This window comes from Nanorana parkeri, unplaced genomic scaffold, assembly GCF_000935625.1.
Source record: "Nanorana parkeri isolate BGI_ZX_2015 unplaced genomic scaffold, ASM93562v1 scaffold1112, whole genome shotgun sequence".
In the NCBI taxonomy this organism is placed as follows: domain Eukaryota; kingdom Metazoa; phylum Chordata; class Amphibia; order Anura; family Dicroglossidae; genus Nanorana; species Nanorana parkeri.
In genome coordinates, this window is record NW_017307380.1 from 17177 (window position 1) to 39042 (window position 21866).

The 21866-nt window shown below is 42.8% G+C and overlaps 1 protein-coding gene across 1 annotated transcript in view; it reads right to left on the reverse strand.

Annotated features, from left to right (window-relative positions):
• The window catches only part of LOC108796419 (calcium-binding mitochondrial carrier protein Aralar2-like), a gene marked incomplete at its 3' end in the record, with an annotated part of 79156 nt that overhangs the window by 16563 nt on the left and 40727 nt on the right, over nt 1-21866 (reverse strand). The window contains 5 exon segments of the mRNA XM_018567890.1: nt 6894-6978; nt 9730-9823; nt 14192-14330; nt 16960-17106; nt 19935-20074. Coding sequence (XP_018423392.1) covers nt 6894-6978; nt 9730-9823; nt 14192-14330; nt 16960-17106; nt 19935-20074 — 605 coding nt within the window.

The window sequence follows — 21866 nt, forward strand, 5'->3', positions numbered from 1 at the left end:
CATTAGTCCATCAAGTCCAGTTCTTGGTAAGTGCAAGAACTTACCTTATTTCTTGCTCCTGCAGGTTTTGCCTGTCTCCAAGTGATTGGTTCACCAGAAACACTTCAGTTTGCTGCCTGGCTGGTCACAGATCACTGGTGCCACCAATTATATAATGCATGACCAGAAATCCTGCACTTCATGGGAGGACAGGAAGGGCTTGCAGGACCAGCAGTCCTGCACTTCATGGGAGGACAGGAAGGGCTTGCAGGACCAGCAGTCCTGCACTGCATGGGAGGACAGTGAAGGCTTTGCCCACATTCTGGAGTTTTCGGACAGCAGAGGAGAATGCTGGATGCCGGGAATGAGAAGTAAGGTAATTATTTGTATTTATTCCTTCTCTCTAGCCAAACGAGCATTTAATCCATGCGGTGTGGAGGGCGCACCTTCCTGCATGGGTAGATTTAACAGCCCGGAGTTAGCATGGAAAAAGCTTACCTGATTGCCTCTGAGGACTTTTAAGCTGACAACTCAAAATCACCTGCAGACTGCAGTTATCACACATCAAGTGACCCGAAAACCAGAAAATGGTATGTATGTTATTCCCTTTGGTATCACACTCACAGTGCCCAGCATGGATGTCTATAAAATAACAGATACAAATCTTCCAGAAAAACCTCAGCCCAGGTGTCCACTTTGACCTAATGATGGCCATTCAGGTGAAGATCATCTGATGGGGTAGTGCTGAAAAACTGGCTTTTTTTTGGTGCTAGCTCAGCAGCCTTCATCAGTAAAGAAAATGCATTTTATGAAACTGATTTTACCCACAAATTTCTGCAAGAGCAAGTAATACGGTAATAGAATAAAAGCCTGTGGTAATGCTGCCCTGAACATTTTACTGAGCATCCCCAATGCCACTCTTGGCACAACTGGAGCTTTATACTAAATGAGAGCCATTAAAGTGATGATAGCCAATGCTGCTCCCCATAGGGTTTTATTTTTCATCAAATCCTCCATGACACCCGCAAATCAAACTGCTACTTCTGGCAGAATCTTCACAACTGTCCATTGAGCCATGGATAGATTCAGAGAGGGAAAGCATCAGCCACCGCTGGGAATAATAAATCTTATTTATGTCCTTCATTGGTAAAAAAATGTACTAAAAAAATGCAGCCATTAAAAGGATTTGCACTGATAATAAGTAACAGTAGTGCAGCCCTACCTGTGTCCCAAGCTGCAGACAATTGGCAAAGGTTAAAAGTGTATCTAAACTAGGGATGCACCAAAACAGATCCCCTGATATTTCCCTTTTTTTTTTTTAAAGTATTCTTTATTTTTGGTTTTACAATATAAAACAAAAAGTAACAAAAAGAGGAAATACTTATGAAAAAACATAAAGAAGGAGATGTTAAATGACAAAAGCATAAAGGAAAACATTTTCCGGATTTAGTATAGCTAGTTGCCACTTGGCCTTGCGAGCAGGCGTCATTGAACAATATGCGTTTACACAGTAATCTCCAACCAATAATAACCAGGTGTCGAGGTCCGGAGTGGGGAAGGGGGGTATAAGAAGAGAAAAGGGAGAAAGGCAGTGGCTAGAAATATGGGGGAAAGGCAGAGAAGGGGAAGAAAAAAAAAGGGGGGGGGGGGTTATCCCTAATCAGCTACTGTCCATCCATGGGCAGCTACTCCAATGATAATTTCCCTTTTAAATTAGAAAAAGAGATTGAGGACACAGAGTCCTCAGTCTAATTCTCTGCAGCCCCTGTTATGAATGAACAGGAAGCCTCTATACTGAGTGCTGTCCTGTCCATTTATAAACTTTAAAGTGTAAAGTTACTCTGTCCACAATCATGAACGAACAGGAAGTAATGTAGATGTTCATTCCTGTTCATTCATAATGTAGATGTTCATTCCTGTTCATTCCTGTTACTTCCTGTTCATTCATAACTGGGGACACAGTAAGCATACTATGTCCTCAGTTATCTAGAAGCACTCAGTGATCATTTCTGATCGCAGAGTGCTTGTAACCCGCTCTCCATCCTGACTCCATCGCCTGTCCCAAGAGGCTGAGCAGGGCAGTGTGGGAGGAGAGATACGCCTTCTGTGACAGCTCTCTCCTCCCTGCACTGCCCCACGGTCTGTGTCCCTCAGGACCCCTGCTGTCTCTGCCGACAATGGCGGGGCAGAGCAGCGGGCATCGGAAGGGACACAGACTGGCTTCAAGTGGGGAGAAGAGGCGTTCGAGATGCACCACGTTTTCAGCCATTACGGTACTATCGTCATTTTGCCCATGGTACCATTTTTGGCCAAAACGTTTTGGCAGCTCACCGTACTCTGTATCTGCTTTGTCACCCCAGGACAGGACTACAGAACACCTGCTCTTCTTCTCATTTCCATAACATGGGGGGTGTTATTTATAGCTCATAACTGGACTGGGCAGGGCCGACAACAATGCATGAAAAAACACCGCAGAGCCTGTCTTTTTATTCTATTTGAACTCCTCAACGAGATATAACAAAAACACTTTCAATGGCATATTTAACATAGCAAAAAGGAAGAAAATAAGAGGAGCTTGTTAAGGTGTACATAAACAGTAACCCTAATGAGTTAGCATTTCTATCAGACAACCCAAGACAGAACCTGCCCGCATGCAGCTTGGGACTTGCTTGCGGACACAGTCCCGACCTGGATATGAACAGCAGCTAGGCGTGCAGGTTGCAATGAGCAATGGCAGAGATGTCCCACTGCTAGAGTAATAATTTATAATTACTTTATTTTATTCATTTATAGAAGTTGGGAGTTGCATGCAAATGCTTCAAATTGCAAACCTGTCATATTTCTTTTTCCTCAAATAGATGGCGATGACCTATTTTTCCAAAATGTGAAATGTAAAAAGGCAAGACACAGCTATACCGGTCAGAAAAAAAAATAACTACATAATACAAACATATATATGTAGATCCATCATCTTAAAATAGAAGACAAAGAGCAGGACAAAAATTATATATTTATATTAAACATCAAAACGAGAACATATTTTATATAAAATTGTCGTGCTTCTAGGGTACTTTGGGAGGAAAGACGTACAAAGAAACGCTCCTAAACACTATATGTTCCTCTTTTACCAGTGTTTAAAAAGGTACAAAAAAAAACAAAACACTGTGTCCCTTTAATGGATGTAATTAGAGTGATGTATGTATAATTGCAGTGCTTTCACATGAAAAGACGCAGCCCTTAAAGATAATTGCACTCAGCGAGGACTCGTTTCCTACAGAGTAAAGAGCCTTAAACACAAGAGCAGGCTGCTACGGAGTCGTCTAATGACATGAATGAAACATACGTGAGGCACACTGTGAACCTTTCCCTCCTGGCAGACGCAGGGTTAAGAGCAGCCAGGGAGACCAAATGAAGCTCGGAATATAGCAAATGAGGACATCACAGCGGACCATAAAGGAAACCTGCGCTGAGAGGATAATGTGGGGGCTCAGCCATTGCCGACCTCTTCCCGAAAATGCCAACTGCCCAGCAGTCCCGGTAATCCTCTCGCTTCAACATTTTCTAAGCGCCGATCCAAGCAAATGAAGTCTGGAATCAGAACACCATGGGCTCAGCAAGTGCGAATCACATCAGTGTGACAGCCAGCAGACCAGCATTTTCATTAGAGGATTGGAACGTATTGCTTTTCCACACAGATCTCATAGTGACCTTGTCATCACAGGGTCTCTTCCAAACTAACCTCAGCCTGTAAAAGAAGAGCATCTATACTTACCTTGCCGGTGGCCTGTGCCTTTAAACTCTAGGTGAGGAGGTATTCAACACTCATTTATTACAGGTATTTATGTAGTGCCAACAATTTACACAGTTGCACCTTCACATCAGTCCCTGCCCTCCAGGAGTTTACAATCTAAAGTCCCTACTGTTCATGCATACAGGGCCCATTTAGACAGGAACCAATGAAAGGAGAGCTATGAGGCGAGTGAAAATCACTCATCCTCATAGTTCGAACCGACGCGCGACAATGAAACTGTCCCACGTTGGCTCAATAGATTGGGAAGTGAGCGAACATATAGCGTTGCACGCTCACTTCTCGGTAATCTCCCTGCAGAGAACCGTGACCGTCAGTCACCGCTCCCAGTAGGAACACCCTCCCCAGATAGGCAGAGCCAGCTGTCAATCACGCAGCTGGTTGGTTCTCGAAAGTAATGTCGGGCTCCGTCCCGGCTGCAACGGTATCAGTATACCGCGAGCTGTAGCTCGCTCTATACTGAGCTCTGGGTCACGGGAGGACGCTAGTATATGTCCTCCCGTGACCCTTAAGAGAACTATGGGGAAAAACACTTACCCCATAGTTCTCGTTTAACCTTCCAGCATGTCTTTGGAGTGCGGGAAGAAGCAAGAGAACCCGGAAGAAACCCATGCTAGCAGAGAGAGAACATGCAAACTCCTTGCAAGTTGTGTCCTGACTGGGATTGGAACTGGGGTCCCCCAGTGCTGCAAAACGAAGTGCTAACCACGGATGTGAATACCTGCTCCCTCCCAGTCCTCGCACATTGTATTGCCTCTTGCCGGAATTGTACGTCACTACAGGACATAGGAACCGTTGGGAGGATCTACAGCATGCATTGGGGGGTATCTGGTATTGAACACACACGGAACCGTTAAATACCTAGAGCAGTCGGGAAGAAGCAAGGCGGCAGAGTTTTGACACTAGTCGCCCAAAGCTGGCATTATGATAGAAGTGACCGTGTGGTGGCAGAGTCACTTTAAAGACAGGAAGTCTGGATCTCCTGTCAGGTGATTGGCAGACATACAGTCACTAGACTTTCAATAATAAATTGTATGTATATGATTGAACATGCAGAGAGTGATTATTATCTGAAGGTCTTGCATACCAGACTGATTTCCGTAAAATCATTTTGTAATCATAATGAAGAAACCCATTGGTAATGCAAAATTTAACGTGATGGTGAGATGGGTGGAGGCATTTTTGGGCACACCGCAAACTTCCTGTGGAACATCTTCGTCAATGTAGTATAAATAACTCAACAAAAAGGTGGTCAACTGACGCTGTTAAGCCAGCAACCGGCCGCAAACCAAAGTTATATAAATGCAATATATGTCTGGTGCAGGTGTGATTGAATATACAAAGATGTGGTAATGGTAATAGTGGCTCTTTAGCATTTCTTTCCAAGTAGAACTGTGGCCCGGCTTTAATGACATCAAGCATCAAATAAGCTTTACAACAAGCCCTCGCTGACCTCTGTAGCTGCAGGCACTCTGGGGGTAATCATGCTCAAATTTCAAAAGAGAAGCACTGAAGTTCTTTAAATTTGATCTCAGCACTCCGCCATCTTCATGTGCACCCATGTGTGGGTTTACATTACAGATTAGAAGACTGGCAGGCTGTCAAGTCACTGCTGGCAGCTGGGACATTTCTGAAAAATCAGTAAAAGTGCTGTCTGTATTTCATTTTGAAGATGTTACTCCACAGTGCCGGCATCTACAGGTGTCAGTGAGAGCTCATTTAATTTTGAAGATGAGTTACTCCACAAAGCCTGCATCCAAAGAGGTCAGTTAGAGCTTGCATTTCATTTGTAGGATGAGTTACTCCACGGTGCCTGTATCTACAGAGGCCAGTGAAATCCTGTTTTAAAATATATATATCAGTTTGGGTACACAAGACCAGCTCCATAGAGATATGGTTTGAGAAGTATCTTGCAGCTCCACGTGCCGAGCCCGCCAGGAAGCTGACAATCACAGGCACGGAGACATTTCCAGATCTCTGCAGCTGCGGACCGGGATATGTCTCAGTGCCTGTGATTGGCGCTGCCAGCTTCCTGGCGGGCTGGCCACGTGGAGCTACGATCACGCCCGAGCCCATCACTAGTGGTCTACACAAAGCCCAGACCTCACCCCTAATGAACACGTTTGGGATGAATTTTAATGCAGATTGCATGCCAGGTTTTCTTGTCCAACATCAATACCTGACCTCACAAATTTTCTTTAGGTTGAATGGGCACAAATTCCCACGCACATTCCTAAGTCTTGCGGAAAGTCTTTCCAGAGGAGAGGAGGCTGTTCCAGTCACAAAGGAGAGGGGAGGTCTATATTATTGCATATGGCTCTGGAAGAGGATGTCTACTAGATCCAAATACTGTAGATGTGATTGTCATGTTTTTTAAACTCTGTATTTATTCATCTGCCCAGTTCCACTGCGGGTTGTTCCAGTGGATATAAAAAGCAATGATGTAAAATTTGTTACCTACAAAGGTTGTTACAGGAAAGTCGAATTGATAGTACTATAGGGGCTGTCACTCTGGATTTCCGTCTGAATTGTCAGTTGCTGGTGTATCATGAAGGGTCAGCACTATTTGCACCACAGACCTGGAACAAATATGCCTTTCAAGCACTTTTGACATCACTAGCCACATGCTTGTCCCGGGCTCAGTAATTCAAAGCACTGCAGTCAGATATTAAGCATGAGAGCCAGGCAACTAATTTCAGAAGAAATAGCAATGGCAGCTCCTCAATGCCTTTCACGACAGTTAAACTTTTATAAGACTTCTCATTTTTCCTCTTCTATTTTTCTGTCAACTGGGGCTGAAGGAACATCACAGTGCTGGACACGAACAGCGGCGCCGTAAAGGCGAGTATCATTTTACACACAAGGGTCATCAGTGTGGAAAGACATCGAAGATGATATGACCTCTAAAATTACAGGAAACACAGCGGCATGAGAAATGTCAAGCATCGGTAACGTCTTGGTCTCCCGGTGTCTCGGGGAAAAAAAAAATTGCTCTCTCAAATATTGCTTCAGAGTACAGCATGGCTTCCCCCACTGTGCAGGCAAAGGCTATATATACCACCTGCAGAAGAGATGCTAAGCTTTACTGACAAGTATATAGCTGTACCTGTCTCTGGGCTTCTGCCAGGTTGTAGGGCAATGCTCCCTCTTCCAGAGGAGCGATTCTTTCAATATCGGCCATCGTCATGCGTCTGAAAAGGACAAAGCACAACATTTCTGATACATGTTCATTCTAGCTCTGTAGTAGAAATATTTAATATATACAGATACATGAACAAAAATAAGCACTATGACCTTATAGCAGCCATCCAGCTGCTTTTTAAAAGAAAAACAATTAGCATCTCCATGTGGCTTGCTTTGGGGCTCTTCATTTTATCAAATGTAAAAAGTCCCAGAGAGGAAGAGGAAACTGTTGGGGCCCATTCAGATCTATGCATGAGGGTAGAGGTGTTATTTTTGTAGCTTTAGGAAGGCGAGGTGTCCTGAGTTAGTTTGCATTTCCTTTCTGCGTTGACAAAAGTAAACTACTTATTGACTCTCGTTCTCAATGAGTTTTTGAATTTAGCTTTCGGAGTGGAGAGAAGTAACAGCCAAGGCTTGTCAATACCTGTTGGCAAAGCATCAAAATGCATGAAAACACACGTTATATGCATTTTGATGCATTGCCATTGACTTCTATGGGCCTCTGAATGCACTAAAAAAGGAAAAAGAAAAAAAAAAAGGACATGTGATTTTTAAAAATATGCTGCAGTGCAGAGATTGGAACAGGCACTATTTTTATTGGGGAGGGCATGAGCACGTTTTAACACTTGTAATGCTTTTAAAATGCAACAGTGGGCCCCTAAGTCATGTGGCCACACCTCCCATCATGGAAGTGTTATACAGAGGACGCTCCAAAAGGCCAATGCAGATACACACTGTGCTCTGCATTTCATCTATGAAATGTAAAATGTAGACTTCGTGTGAAGTGTCCTATGGAGAACGGATAGTGGCATTCGCACTCAGTTTTAAAGTGGGTCCCTAGTGGCTTTTTTTTTATAGACTGAGTGGCAAGATTATTATGACCACCCCATCAGTACTTCGTTGGGCCACCTTTTGCCTTCAATCCTGCGGCGATTCTTCTTGGCATTGACTCCACGAGATGTTGAAAGGTGATGCGAGGAATCTGACACCATGCCTGATGAATAGCACTGTCCAGTTCTGTGAGATTTGATGGTTGTGGAACCAGCTGCCTGATGGCTCTTTCAACTTCGTCCCACAAATGCTCAATTGGATTGAGATCTGGTGATTGTGGGGGCCACCTAAGCAAGGTAAAGTCTCCCTCATGTTCTTGAAACCACTCCTGCACAATACGAGCACCGTGGCATGGCGCATTGTCTTGTTGGAAGAAGCCATCTCCATTGGGATACGCCATCAACATGATAGGATGAACTTGATCAGCAACGATACTTTGGTATGTTGTGCTATTCAGACGTTGTTCCACACGAATTAAAGGGCCCAAATCATGCCAGGAAAACATGCCCCAAACCATAACACTGCCCCCACCAGCTTGAAGGGTTGTACTCATGCATGTGGGGTGCATGCTTTCATGCTGTTCCCGCCAAATTCTCACTCTGCCATCTGCATGATGCAACTGGAAACATGATTAATCGGACCACATGACTTTTTTCCAATGCTCGACTGTCCAATCCTTGTGTTCCTGTGCGAATTGGAGACGTTTTATCTTGTTAACTGCAGACAGCAAAGGTGTTCGAACAGGCCTTCGGCTTCCATATCCCATACGATGCAGTGTACGGCGAACAGTGCGTTCAGAGATCATTTGAGAGGATCCCTGATTAAGATCTGCAGTAATTTGATGCACTGTTGCCCTTCTGTTGTCTTGTACCAATCTTGCCACTCTCCGTTCTGCCCTAACATTGTATATTCGCTGACGGCCACAATTTGCACGTTCAGACCCAGATTTTCGGCTGACAGTCCGGTCTTTAAACACTTTAACAACAGCTGCTCTTGAACATTTAACGAATTCTGGTGTTTTGCTGATACTCGCTCCATGCTCCGAGCGCCAACAATCATCCCACGTTCAAAGGCTGTTCAATAGCGTTGTTTACCCGTATCTTCAGAAACAAATCCCTTCTACTGCCGTGGTAAACAACCTGCTTCCCTATTTATAATGGTCTGGCCCTCTAGCAACTTCAGCGCAAAATTATAGCTAATTTGCCTACAAATGTCAGGTGGTCATAATAACCTGGCCACTCAGTGTATACTCTCCACTATATTCAGGAGTTAACGAAGAGAAAGAGAAAGCGAGAAACTCTAAAGGAAATGCCTTATGCACTGATCTCTCTTTAGAAATGCCATAACACACTGTGATACCATTGTAACCCTGTAGTAAACATTTATATGTGAAAATTGGATTTTACATGGTAAAAAAGAAATTAAATCAGCTAAAAAGAAAAAACAACGCCCGTACTAAAAGGTACATTATTCTATGTCCTCCCTTAGTCTGGGAGCAACTGCTATCTATCAGGCTGGACTGATAGCCCTGGTCCCCACTAACAATTAGGAACCAAATCCGAGGGGTGCATGTGACCATGATGTCATCTGACTTCATTCACAAAATAAGCCTGCAGTCTGTAGATGGCACTGCGGCCTAGGGATGGCAGCATACCTCAATGTAATTCAATTACAATATTTTAAAAAATTACGTTAAAAAAAAATGTTTTTTTTTTTTAAATTGTGCTTTTGTCAGCAATAAAAAGTAGAAATGGCTTTTAAGAAAATGCCCCAAAAAGCTTAGAATATATGATATAGATATACACACACACCTGTATGTATGTATCTCTATATATATATATAATATATATATACATACACACACACACATACATACATACATATATTTGCATTTAACTGTAAGAACAATGCTATAACATTTTACTCACCCCCGCGGCTCATATAAATCAGCGAGTTGGAAAAGTATGTCTACTTCCATAGGTGTGACCTGTCCAAACCTCTGTGCAGCAAGTACAAACTCCTCTGCATCAAGAATGGGAGAGAAAGAGATTAGTGACTGGCTTGCTGGGAAAATTCCGCTTCTTAATGCCGAAAATACAAAAAAAAAATCATTACTATCATGTGCTTAGACATTGAAAAATTACCTTACACTTAATTCTGATATCACCCCCTTGCGATTCACTCTATTATTGGGGGGAAATCACCTGTGTCGCGCGCACAAAGGCTGAAAAGTAATACATACTGAAAAAGGAGAGAGCAGAGCAAAGAGATGACCTCGTCAGTAACAGTAACAGGCTGGTGGAGGAACAAGACCGGTAAGTGATCCTAAAAAGGCAGCAGAGAGAAAACAAGTCTCCTGCCCTGTTGTCCGGTAAAACAGTTCCAATAAATGTATTTCAATGGTCTATTTAGCAGTTTGCCTGGAGCTCCACCATAAGATTATCAGCCTTCCAAAACACCTTTCAATGATTCTTCTATGACTAAGCCCGTGATTGGGTGAAATGTGCCAAAGGGGGTAGACCCTGAGCAGGACATCAGTGATGGGATACAATGTTCAATAAACTATTCCACTGGAATCCAATGTGCAGACAGCTTTCAGCGGCAAGCACCCGGCGTATTCCTTTCCTAAGCCGTGGAGGAGCGCTACTTCCTTTGTGTGTTACCCTTCAGTGAAGCACACTGAAAATCTTCTCAGAAAAACGTCAAGAAGGTGACTGTGCTGGACGTCGTTTACAACGCTGCTGAAATAAGCAGCCTTGCGACTTAGAGGGTCTGGTTGTGACGAGGGATAATTAAGCTACACCTGGTGGTCCTTGTCAATTTTTAATGTCAGTACTAAAGGATATCTATGAAAACATTTCATCCACACGCTTGGAGTTTACTTTTAAAACGTATAGCTTAAAAAAAACCAAAAACATTCAGTACATCTCTGCAATGCATGAACATTTCTCATCTTTAAAAGCACTGCAAGTACAGAAAAGTACCTGTTCATACTGCCAGAAATTCAGTGTGCTCCTAACTTCTGGCAATAAGCTGACAATGCTGCCTCTGCTGCACTGAAAACTCAAGCAGTGTTGCCTGAATTTTCACCTGATTGGACTCCAAAACGCCTCCCTCTTATACTACAGAGATGAGGAGAGGATGAGGCGTTATGTAGCCCAACATAGGAGAACTCAGGCAGGGTTAAGGGCCAATTCACACCAGCCTCAGTGCGTTCCGGCCCGATTGTGGCCAAAACGCACTGGATCACATTCCGTGCCGACTCACTTTGTTTCAGGGCGGGAGGGGACATAGTGGTGCATCGAATAGTATTGCAAGCACTATTTTTTTCTGACCGGACTGGAACGCACGCATTGATGTGCCACGCGTTCCCGTGTGGCTGATCAATTGATTGAGCCGGGCAGGAATACAATCCAGCGCGTTCCGGCCAGAAAACACTGAGACTGCTGTGAACTAGCCCTGATAATACTGCGTGGGCTTTCAGTGCAGTAGAGGCAGAAATGTCAGCCCAAATGGGAAGTTAGAAGCAGACTGGTTTTCTGGCAGGATCCACAGGTATTTTTCTGCGCTTACAACTTTATTTAAGGAATAACAGAACATGAAATGCGTATTCATTGAAGAGATGCAGTGAATATTTTTTTTTATATTCTGCCCAGACATGCACTATAAAGAAATAATATAATTGCTTGAAATACTGAAGTACTATAAACGGTCCAATACAGTGGCACCCATTAAAATAATTAGGAGGGAAAAGGGGTACGCAAAAGCCTGACTTGGTTAGAAAGCCAAAACTGCCGCACAGCATACGCAAAACGTCTGGGATTCCACAGAAGGGAAACTTAAAAAGACAGCAAAAAAGGTATGTAAATAGCTGCTACAAGATCATTAAAAAATACGAATGGTTCTCTTGGTGAGAGATACAATGCTAACACAAAGCTGCTATCATTTCAGTGAATCACTATGTGATATTTTATCCTTCAGGACCGACTATTTAAATGGAAAACCCAGAAGGGGTTTTAACTTTGAAAAAGGAAACTGTAGATGTGGTCATGGAGAAAGAGATAACATCATGTTCCCAGCTTGTCGACCAGCTCGCAGAACTGTCAAGGGGAAAGTACAGTACCCTACTCAACTCGCCTTCAAGGACATGTCAACATGTTGCCAATTTGGACTAGGGCCCAGTTAGCGCTATCCGTGAGCTCCTCACCCAAATCTTGGCTGCAATTTTTTTTCTCTTTCTTTTTTTTTTATTTTAATGCTCCAACTTGGCAGAAAGACATAAAAAATTTGAAAAGGTGTTTCAAGTACTGCAGAGCAGACAAGAATAAACATACTGCAAATGTGTGACATGGAGGAGGTAATTCACACGAACTTCACATGTTGGAGTTAAATGGCAAAAAAAAAAGAAGTGGTGGGTAAGAAATAGTAACAAAGAAAAAAAAAAAAAGCTAGATGTTAAAACAGATCACGCACTCAAGATACCAATATAAAATATAAAAAAGACTTCCATAGGAGATGTTTTACAAGCCAAAGGACTTGTAATGCTGTCTAGGCACTTCTGATATTAACACAGCTCTGCCAAACAGCACAGCCCTGTCTGGCAGGGGAAAGGACCTGACTTTCTTCTGTTGCAAATAACCACAAGTCTTGTACCTCCCCCAGTGTGTGTGACTGGAGAGTGAAAGGAGAAGCAGCAGACTGATAAGCTCATCTCTTTATCACTCTGCCATCCCCTCTCATCAGTACGTACCATCTTAGCATATAGGCAGAGCAGCATACTGGCCCCTTGTGCTGCTGCTCCCTCCCCCAGTTTGAACTTTGCTGTACGGGGACTGCAAAAAGCGGATACCTAATCTAATTCAGGTACTTACACTGCTAGCATTTAAAATACATTTAGTGATGTATTCACCAATACAGAGATGTATAAATGTGTGTGTCTTTTATATCTGCCTGTAGATAAAAGTAATTCACAGGCACACACTTGAAGCGTTTTAAAGTATTGATATGTTTATTCAATACTTTAAAACCCTTCAAGTGTGTGCCTGTGAATTACTTTTATTATTAGTGTTTTGCACGGCGCCATCCGTGTGGTCACCTGGGCACCACATATACCTTGTGGTTTTGAGACCGTGGCAATGCGAATGGGATTTGGACTTTTTTATATCTGCCCGTTATGTTGCTGAACTCCAGGATTCATTTGAACATCCACAATTAAAAAAAGGGATTTTGGTGCTTAGCATAAAATCAGTGTTGCAGGGACAAGAAAAAAAGATGAGGAAAAAATAAAAAAGACTAATAGAAGTGATTAAAATTTTCATAGAAGGGAAAAGACATCCATCCGACTTGGACATTAGCAAAAAAACAAAGCATGCTGGGAGTGGGAGGGGATAAACCTGGCTGGTCAGTCAGTGGCTTTGTCCAACTGCTCCTGAAAGCAGCAATATAACCCAATTGTGTCAGAATAACTGAAAGCTGTGTCTCTTAATTAACAAGAAAGAAAAACACTAAAGGGGTATTTCACAATTAAACTTAGGGGGTTATTCACAAAAGGGTGAAGAGTTTGGAGAAGACAGGAGAAGTGAACAATCTAGGACAACATCGCTGAACTGGAAAATGAGCTGAATTGGCGAATTTTTCAAAATCAGCTATTTTGGCCTCGATTGTTCACTTCTTCTGCCTTCCCCAAACACTTCACCCTTTTGTGAATAACCCCCTAAGTGTAATTGTTTTTATCTTGTGTGACATCATCTGCTCCCTTATTAAGATTTAGTTTGCATTGCAGGTGAAGGTGGGGGTGTGTGTGACCACATGTCACTGTCACTCCCAATGCAAGTGTCCACAGGCCCATGCATTCTGGGGCATGTCCACGTGTGCTGCATGCAGGACCATGTGGACATTGTAACCTAGGCATGGGGGGGGGGGGGGGGGGGGGGGTATGGGGGTTCAAAAGAGGCGGCACACATCACATACAATGTGTTTTGTAGTGCAAAATGGGAACTACATTTCCCATGATACTATGGGAATTCACAGACACTGGGTGGGCAATGCAGATGGTGCTCAGGGCTGTGTTCAGGGCATAGCTGACAAACAAATTAAGTGTGAGGTAAGCACGTCACTGCTTCCTCCTTTAAAGTACTCAGAGGAGGTTATGTGCCCAAGCGGGAATTCTCCATTAGGTAGAGAATAGCAGCACCCAGTTGCATATACCAAAACTACCAAGATATGGGAGGAATAAGGGGCATGTTTGAGGAACACACTTTAAAAGCAAAAGGCCAGCATTTTTGCAAAAGGTAAGGAAGCATCTATACAATTTTATTTTATTACTCTTGGCTGGAGTTCAGCTTTAAAAGTCAGACCTTTAAGTGCACAACGTACAGCTGAAGCACCAACCTTTTGTGACCTCCACGTCTTTCTTGTTTCCGGCCAAGGTACTGTAGATCTTTCTAATAAGCTCCATGTTGTTCAGCAAGGAATTAAATGCATTGAAGTAGGAGAAGCTGACCTGGTGAGATATGGTACCTCCAGCAGCCTTAAATGAAAAGGATTGGCAGAGAAAACCGGTTAGCAAGACATTCTTAAAATAAAGAGATTTGAGGGAGAGAGAAAAAAAATAAAAAGTCTGCAGAGTCCACAAAGATTTATAGAGAAGAGAATTCAAACTGTCAAAGAAAAAGAGTCTTTGCCTGCTAATAAAGTCCATAAAAGCTCTCCCCTATGAGCATCTGAGGGAAACCAAAAGCAGAAACCTAAACAAACACATGTGGTGGATTACAGCGGCCCAGGCATCGGTGATTTACAAGGCTATACATTAAATATTGCCGGGGTCACTCATGTTTTACAAGTCTATTTATTTCATTTAATGAATGTAGAAACATCTCACTGTAATGCTGGAAGAAAAAAGCCTGGGGGGAAAAAATGGAACTAAATATATTAAAAAGCCTACGCTGATATGGGCTATGGGAATAGAAAGGATCTTTCAGGGTAAAATGTTTCATGGTTGCCGTTTACATTGATTGTTGGATCAAATGCACCGTAAAGTGCAACTCCTACAAAACGCATATTTCTGTTTTGGGTGAACACTGGTTCTTCAGTGCACACACCGATTTATTATACATATAGTGAAGGTCTCAATCCCCTTCAATGAGGGCATCATTTTCTCTCAGCTTTACTGCTTACCTGGTTACCAAGTGGAGAGCTCCTTCAAATTTAGGTAAAAGGCAAAACCTTTTTTTTTCTTTAAGTTTTGCCTGACATGTGGAAGGGTTAGACCCACTGCCAAGTTTTTGTTGTTTTTCACTTTGGTGTTGCATCTCCAAGACAGGAAGTGAAGAAAAAGCTCACCAGCAAGGCACAAAAAAAATAACCTGGGGGGTTTCAGCACTTGCCTACTCTATCCAAAATTACACAAAAAAAAGTTTTGGTTATACATATAAAGAAGAGTGTCACAAGTGTTTGTAATGGCTGCACAGCTGGCACATGCAACACTATGAACATACAATGTTTGTGCAATCTACAAAAAAATGTGCTGGGTGAGGGATAACCTATAAAAAAAAAAAAACAATTCAATTTACACTACAGAGGACATTCCCACCATTTTATTAAGCTCAAGTGGACAAAGCCAGCTCCATAATGACATGGTGTGTCCGCAGAAAGCCCTGACCTCAACCCTTCTGAACACCTTCGGGAAGAAATGGAAAGCAGATTGAGAGTCAGGTCTTCTCGTCCAACATCAGTACCTGAACTCACAAATGCTCTTGTTCCCACAAGAGTATACAGTAGACTAAAGGCTACAAAGGGAGTCCAACTGCATATTATTGCCCAATTGTCCGGTGTTCACAAACTACATTCAATTCCCTTTGTTAATTGTTGGTTCAGAAAATAAAATTATTTTGAATATCTCCATCACTTTTAAATCCCTGTGAAACCATCCACAAATTCCAAAGCATTCTGTGAATGGATAGGGGAGAGGAGGGGTGGGCAGACATACAGAGAAAACCCTCTCCCCAAGTGCTGACCTAACTAAGTGCTAAAGGCATTTGGGTCAAGTGATCTTTACTAAAAAGGACGATAAGTTTTCAAAGTCTTCATGCATTAGCAATGTGACAAACAACCCTGGGATAATAAATGTTAAACATACTTCATATTTCTACACATACCTCTGAGTGGGGCAAGAGAACATAAAAGTCTTATTTGATTTTCAGACTATTTTAAGTGGAGCTCCAAGCAAAATCTGCTTATTTAGTGAGGGGGGCCCCTCCTCGCTCAACTAAACTGAATACAAAAAGTCCTGGGGGAAGGATGCAGAGTTTGTCAATATCATTTTCCATCCCCTAGCTTCTATACTGCAGGGAGTCACCAGTGTTCAATCGATATTCCACAACAAGGCGATACTTGAAAACTCATCTCTTCAGGGAGGCCTATTCCACCTCGATATAACCGTCCTTTCAGTCCTTCCATTTAATCATCCCAAACAATTATCTTTTGCATCACTTGCCCCTCCTACTAAGCTCTGATGAGCAGGGACCGCCTATCTACCTGTACTGAAATTGCATTGTTAACTGTATCGTCTCCCTCAGTTTTGTAAAGCTCTGTGCAAACTGTTGGCACTATATAAATCCTGTATAATAATAATAATAATAAATAAATAATAATGTTGCGTACCCTAAATCTCACAATGCATCCTACACCAATGCATGATCATCATCTCTTGAGATCTCAGCTGCTCAATATTCCCGGGGATCTAGCCAGAAGGATGATCGTGTGGCCCTCATCTAGTCGCTGAAGGCCGAAGCTATGGTAAGTTGTGTTAACTTTCCTAAAAAGTAAAATATTTGAGTACTTTGTTTTTATAATTAACATTATAGTTCTGCTACCTCCAGAGTCAAAATAAAAATGACCAGCCTCTCTGGAACATCAGAGCCAAGCTACTAACACAACGGCAGAGTATAATCTGTTTCCTACAATGGTATGGGAAGAATGGCTTTCCCCTTCAGTTCAAAAGCAGCAAAAGTGAAAATGAGGAGCTGGTACACAAGAGGATTCCTATGATAAGACTGGGCTGTATTTGTGTAGCACACTGGGAGTATCATACGCTTGATGTGCAGCTTTTTAGTGAAACATGTTTAAGTCTTTTTACTCATTACTTCCACCACACTTACAGCAACTAAGCACTGTTCCACAAATGGGGTCAAGACGTGTGGACGGATAGTGACCATAATATCTCTGAAGTCCATGGCGTTGACTGTGCCTGTGTGGTCAGTGTCACGCTGTACGAAGGCTTGTCTGGCATGTTCCAGCTGGATTTCCTATAATAAAAAATATGGCAGTTAGCAGATGATTCCAGCCATCAATATTACGCCACTTAAAGCTTAACCAGCTTATATGTTCCTTCCCTGGTTCCTCCTTCATCAACATGCTAATTATTAATTAGAACAGAGAACAATATGCAAATCAACTCAGGGGAGGAACATGCCTTTCCCTGAGATCTTGTGAGATTACAGATGAGATTTCCCAGCAATGCTCTGCTGATGTAATTTTCCAAGCATGCAATGCTTGGGCATATTACATCACTAATGCCCAAGAGGACCAAGAAGTGGATAAACAATAATGTTAAGTAAAATAAATATATGTTTAACTAATGAATGTCAGATGATATCAGGGTGCAGAGCTGCATGCTGATGTGATTTTTAGTGAAAGGGGGTAAAGATTCACTTTAACTCTACTGCTAATCCCGCTACATTAAATTGCAGCAATCCAGGACAAAGCTTTTTAAATTTGGGACCTATGCATTTGTTTTAGAGAAAAAAAAGCATTCCTGTGGTTTAATTTGAAAGGAAATGTCATAAAAATGTCAGTAGACCCGGTTGCTTTAAAACATGGAGACAATCTGTGAGAGATTCCCATTAAAAGAAGGAAACCTCTTCTAAGGAAATGGGATGGAGGAAAAGTTAGTAGCAGATGTACAGCAATGTTCTGTGCGGTAGCCGCTTTCATCTAGCCACATCATGCTCATCTCCCAGGACATCTAAAAAAGATGTCCACAGCTTCCACCTCCGGAACTCTGACTGATGCATTAAAAAAGGAAACGTCACAGTGCAGCGTGTGCTCCTCAATCACTGCAGCTTACTGCCTCTGTGGCTGATGGCACGGTGCAGGGAAGCTACATGTAAAATGCATTAGGGACCCATCTGGACTGGGTTAGGAGCGACATTAAAGGACGTGACTTCACACTAACAACTCCACGTACGCTCGGGCTCCAGCTGCCGACAGTTCGAGGTCTAGACATGGTAACAAGAGTATAACTCATACGCAAAACATAAAAAGCTGCCCAGCGCTGGAACGCTGTAATAGTTACCCAGCCAAACACTTTTCAGCAAGCAATGAATTATTAGTGGAAACGCAAGCTTTGCATTCAACAGAAGGACGCTGTGACGGACCAAGGGACAAAAGGAAAGAATGACAGGATGAAAAATGGAAAAGGGCAAGTATATAGCAATGGAATTAATAACTTTACAAAAATTAGGTTAGACAGAAGATACTTTCTCCTAACGAATGCAGCAAGCCTATGTCAAAAAAAGAAAAGCTCCAGCTGCAATTATCATTCAATATCGGGAGCTGTCCCCCGCAGACCTCTCCTCATCTGTCGCCGATCCAGCGCAGCTACTTGCATCCCAACTGCATTCACCCCACTCAGAGTGCAGTGCATCAAGGCTGTGCCGATTGCCCCATTCCTTACAGGAGAATGCTGCACGTTTTTACATGGAGACATTCCCTGCAGCAGTTAGAATCTGTTCACTGATGGAGAAAGAAGAGGACCTGGGACAGCACTGGACCACATTGATGACAACTGGAAACATATTTTTAAAGTGGAAATACTGCAATGGGGACACTGCTTTGGTGACAGATATACCCCATCTTTAGAGAGATTTCCTCTGACTTTGTGCTGTGTCCCTGGAAAAAGGACTAAAGAGAAATGTCCCCAAAACAAAGACAGGAAAAAGGATAGAAAAAACCTGAGATGTGTCTACGCTACCCACAGCAAAAAGATATGTTTGGCTCTGCATACACTAAAGGCCCTATACTCCATTAGAATTTTCTTTTGTGACTTGTTACATTGTTAAGGTGTTCATACACTGGTCAAATGTCAGCCGTTTTTTTCATGTACCGGCTGTCGGCTCCCTTTCTAGCCGACATTCCTTGAATAGCTGATTGAAGGAGCCAGCTGGAAAATCTTTGTGCGATCAGAGCCGGGAGCCAATGAGCTGCCCGCTCTGATCGGGTATTCTAACAGGTGCTGGCGGAATAAAATGCAAACAGTGCAGATTCCTCGATCCACACACTGTTTGTGGGTTGGGATGGGGTCAATTTGTTTCGTTCAGCCCGCGGGTTGAACGAAAAAAATTGATAGGTGTATGGCCAGCTTTAGACTCAGTGCTCAGAGGAAGGCAGTAGACTGAACAAGTGCTTCCTCCTGTCTGCAGCAAACTATTTCATAATTTGACCAGATTCCCTCTGACAGCCTAGTCATTTCACTGAGCCCTCAAGGACGGTCTATTAAAGCTAAACTCTGGCCAGCTAAATACACTGGTGAAATATATATAAAGTCAAGGTTTTACCTGCCAAACTATATGAACTTCTCTTCATTCTTTTCTGAGATTTACATAAACCCCTGCAACGCAGCACAGCCAGGCGGGGGACACAACCTTCTTAGTCACAACTGTAGAATTTAGAGAGGATACATTAGTGTTCTCTCTCACCCCCTAGCCTGCTGACTGGACAATGAAGGGGCAGCGGGAGACTGATTAATTTATCTCTCCGCTCACATTGTTCTCTCGTATCCCTCCTTGTCAGTATATTTGCATACAACACTTCTGATTGGATCCTAATCCTGCCTTCTGGTGCTGTACAGGGGATTGCAACAAACTCATACAAAGTCAAATTCAGGAAATTACACTAGCTGCATATCAAAAAAGACATTTAACAATGTATTAATGAATACAGAGCTGCATAGTAACATGTAAGGAATGTATGCTTGCAGACATGTCAAGTTACTGATAGGTCCACTTTAAATTAAACTCTTTAAAAGCAGAGCTACTCCACACCCCAAATACACGGATCATTTTCTAAGGCTTACCAGCAAAAACTGAGTAAACTCGGCATATGGCAGGAGCCTCTTTCGGCCTTTTCCAAAGTGCAGCTGAATGAACTCGCAGTCCCAGTTGAACGGAATACGCTGGTGAATCGTAGTTTGCCCAAACACTTGCTTCACATCATCTGCAAACCATGTAAAACAAATAGTTAACATCAGCTTGGTGCCTATGAAACAGATTTCCTTCTATAGAATTGGCAGCACTGTGTTATAATGTTTTAGCCAGTTAACGGTGTCCTGCTTTTGTGATGGCTTACTTCCCCAGTTTGAAAAGGCATGCACACTCTGCTGTACAGCAAAGCAGGTCAAAACAGGAGCTGCTGCATGCTTTAATGCATGTAGGACGGATTTCCCACAAGGCCAACCCAGGCCCAGCCTCGGGGCAGCAGGGAGTAGCAGGGGTGTGGAATTTTTATCTCCCTAAGCCCAGGACATGCAGTTCTGGGCACCGGGCGGGTAGTTGTGTTCTACATTTAGTCCTGCTTTGGGCAAGCAAGGCTAAATGTACAGTGGGGAAGCCGCCAAGATCACTTGTATGCATCCTGTATACAGGGGGATGCATTGAGGAACCTGGCATTGGGGCAACAGAGAGTAGATCCAGCCCTGAATGCATGGAGGAACCCAGGACACCGACACTCCCAGAAGAGCCAGTTTCCCCTAGAAACTTCAGCAAAAGACTTCAGGATCGGAGCAGCGTTCACCGCTGCAGGCATCAGCAAAGGGTAGTAGTTACACTCTTCTTTTACAGGTATTGCTTGGCTCAGTCATTTTTGTATAGAGGGGCACAGCTGACTCTTGCTCTAGAGGCTGAGCTAGCTTGTCAATCAGGCAGCCGGCTAGATCCTATACATACAATACTGGCTGGATTTTTCCCTGCTGCTGCGCGGCTCTGAGCAGAGTTTTGGGTCGCAGGAGGACATTAATAAATGTACTCCTGTGACTCAAGAGAGAACTGTAGCCAAAAAAAGGTTGGGCCATAGTTCTCTTTTAAGTAGACCACAGTTACCTAAATCACCCAAATCCAATGGGACCTCTGCAAGTGTTCTCAGCTCCACCTCCTGCTTTAAATATAATGATGGGGATTTACTCTCCGTAGGACATTTTGCAATTCAGAAAACTTAAAATTTGTTATGAAATGTAGGCCTTTGCTAACCTCAAGTTAATCTTCATTCTTCAATATTAGCCAACTAGCTTGAAAACAAGAATGCAAAGTAAAAAAACGGTCTAAAAGGCAACAGATCCGGCCCGCGCAGGATGCAAAGAACACAGGCAGAGGCAGACAGATTGAGCTCAGGTTCTCTGCTAGCACCCATCCTCAGTAAAGCAGTGTTATAATGTATGCATGCGCTGTATACAAATATGTACAGTCTTGGCAATTACTTTATATTTTAAAGTGACTCCATTAAGATTTAAATCATACCTAAAAGTTGTTCGGGAAAAGTGAGGACAATTAGTGTGTCTTATTTACATGAACACTGTACTTAAAGCACAATTGCCGAGGTTTTATTGAATTTTGTGTGGGAAGATCACTTTTGTGTACAGCTAAGGAAATTGCCCTAGCGTTCTTCTATTCAAGTGACACATCCCTCCTCACCTTGACACCGACTGGATTGAATTATATACGTAAAGAAGTTGTTTTCAAAGCTTTCCCCCACAAAGTTCTCAAAACGGAGCAATAATGATGAAAGGGCGACTGCTGACGTCTTAAGTCATAGCTTTGTGAATTTTAGAAAAATGAATAAAGTTGTTGTTTTTTTTCTATACCAGGTGGACATTTGGCATCATGGATGTTTAAAAGTGACTTGAATTGAATTAAAATGAAATTGCCAAAACAGGGGGCGTTGGGAAAGAAGATTGCAGATACTCAACACTCTCTCTGCCCATACCTATGTAATGAGGAGACACTGCCAACCAAAC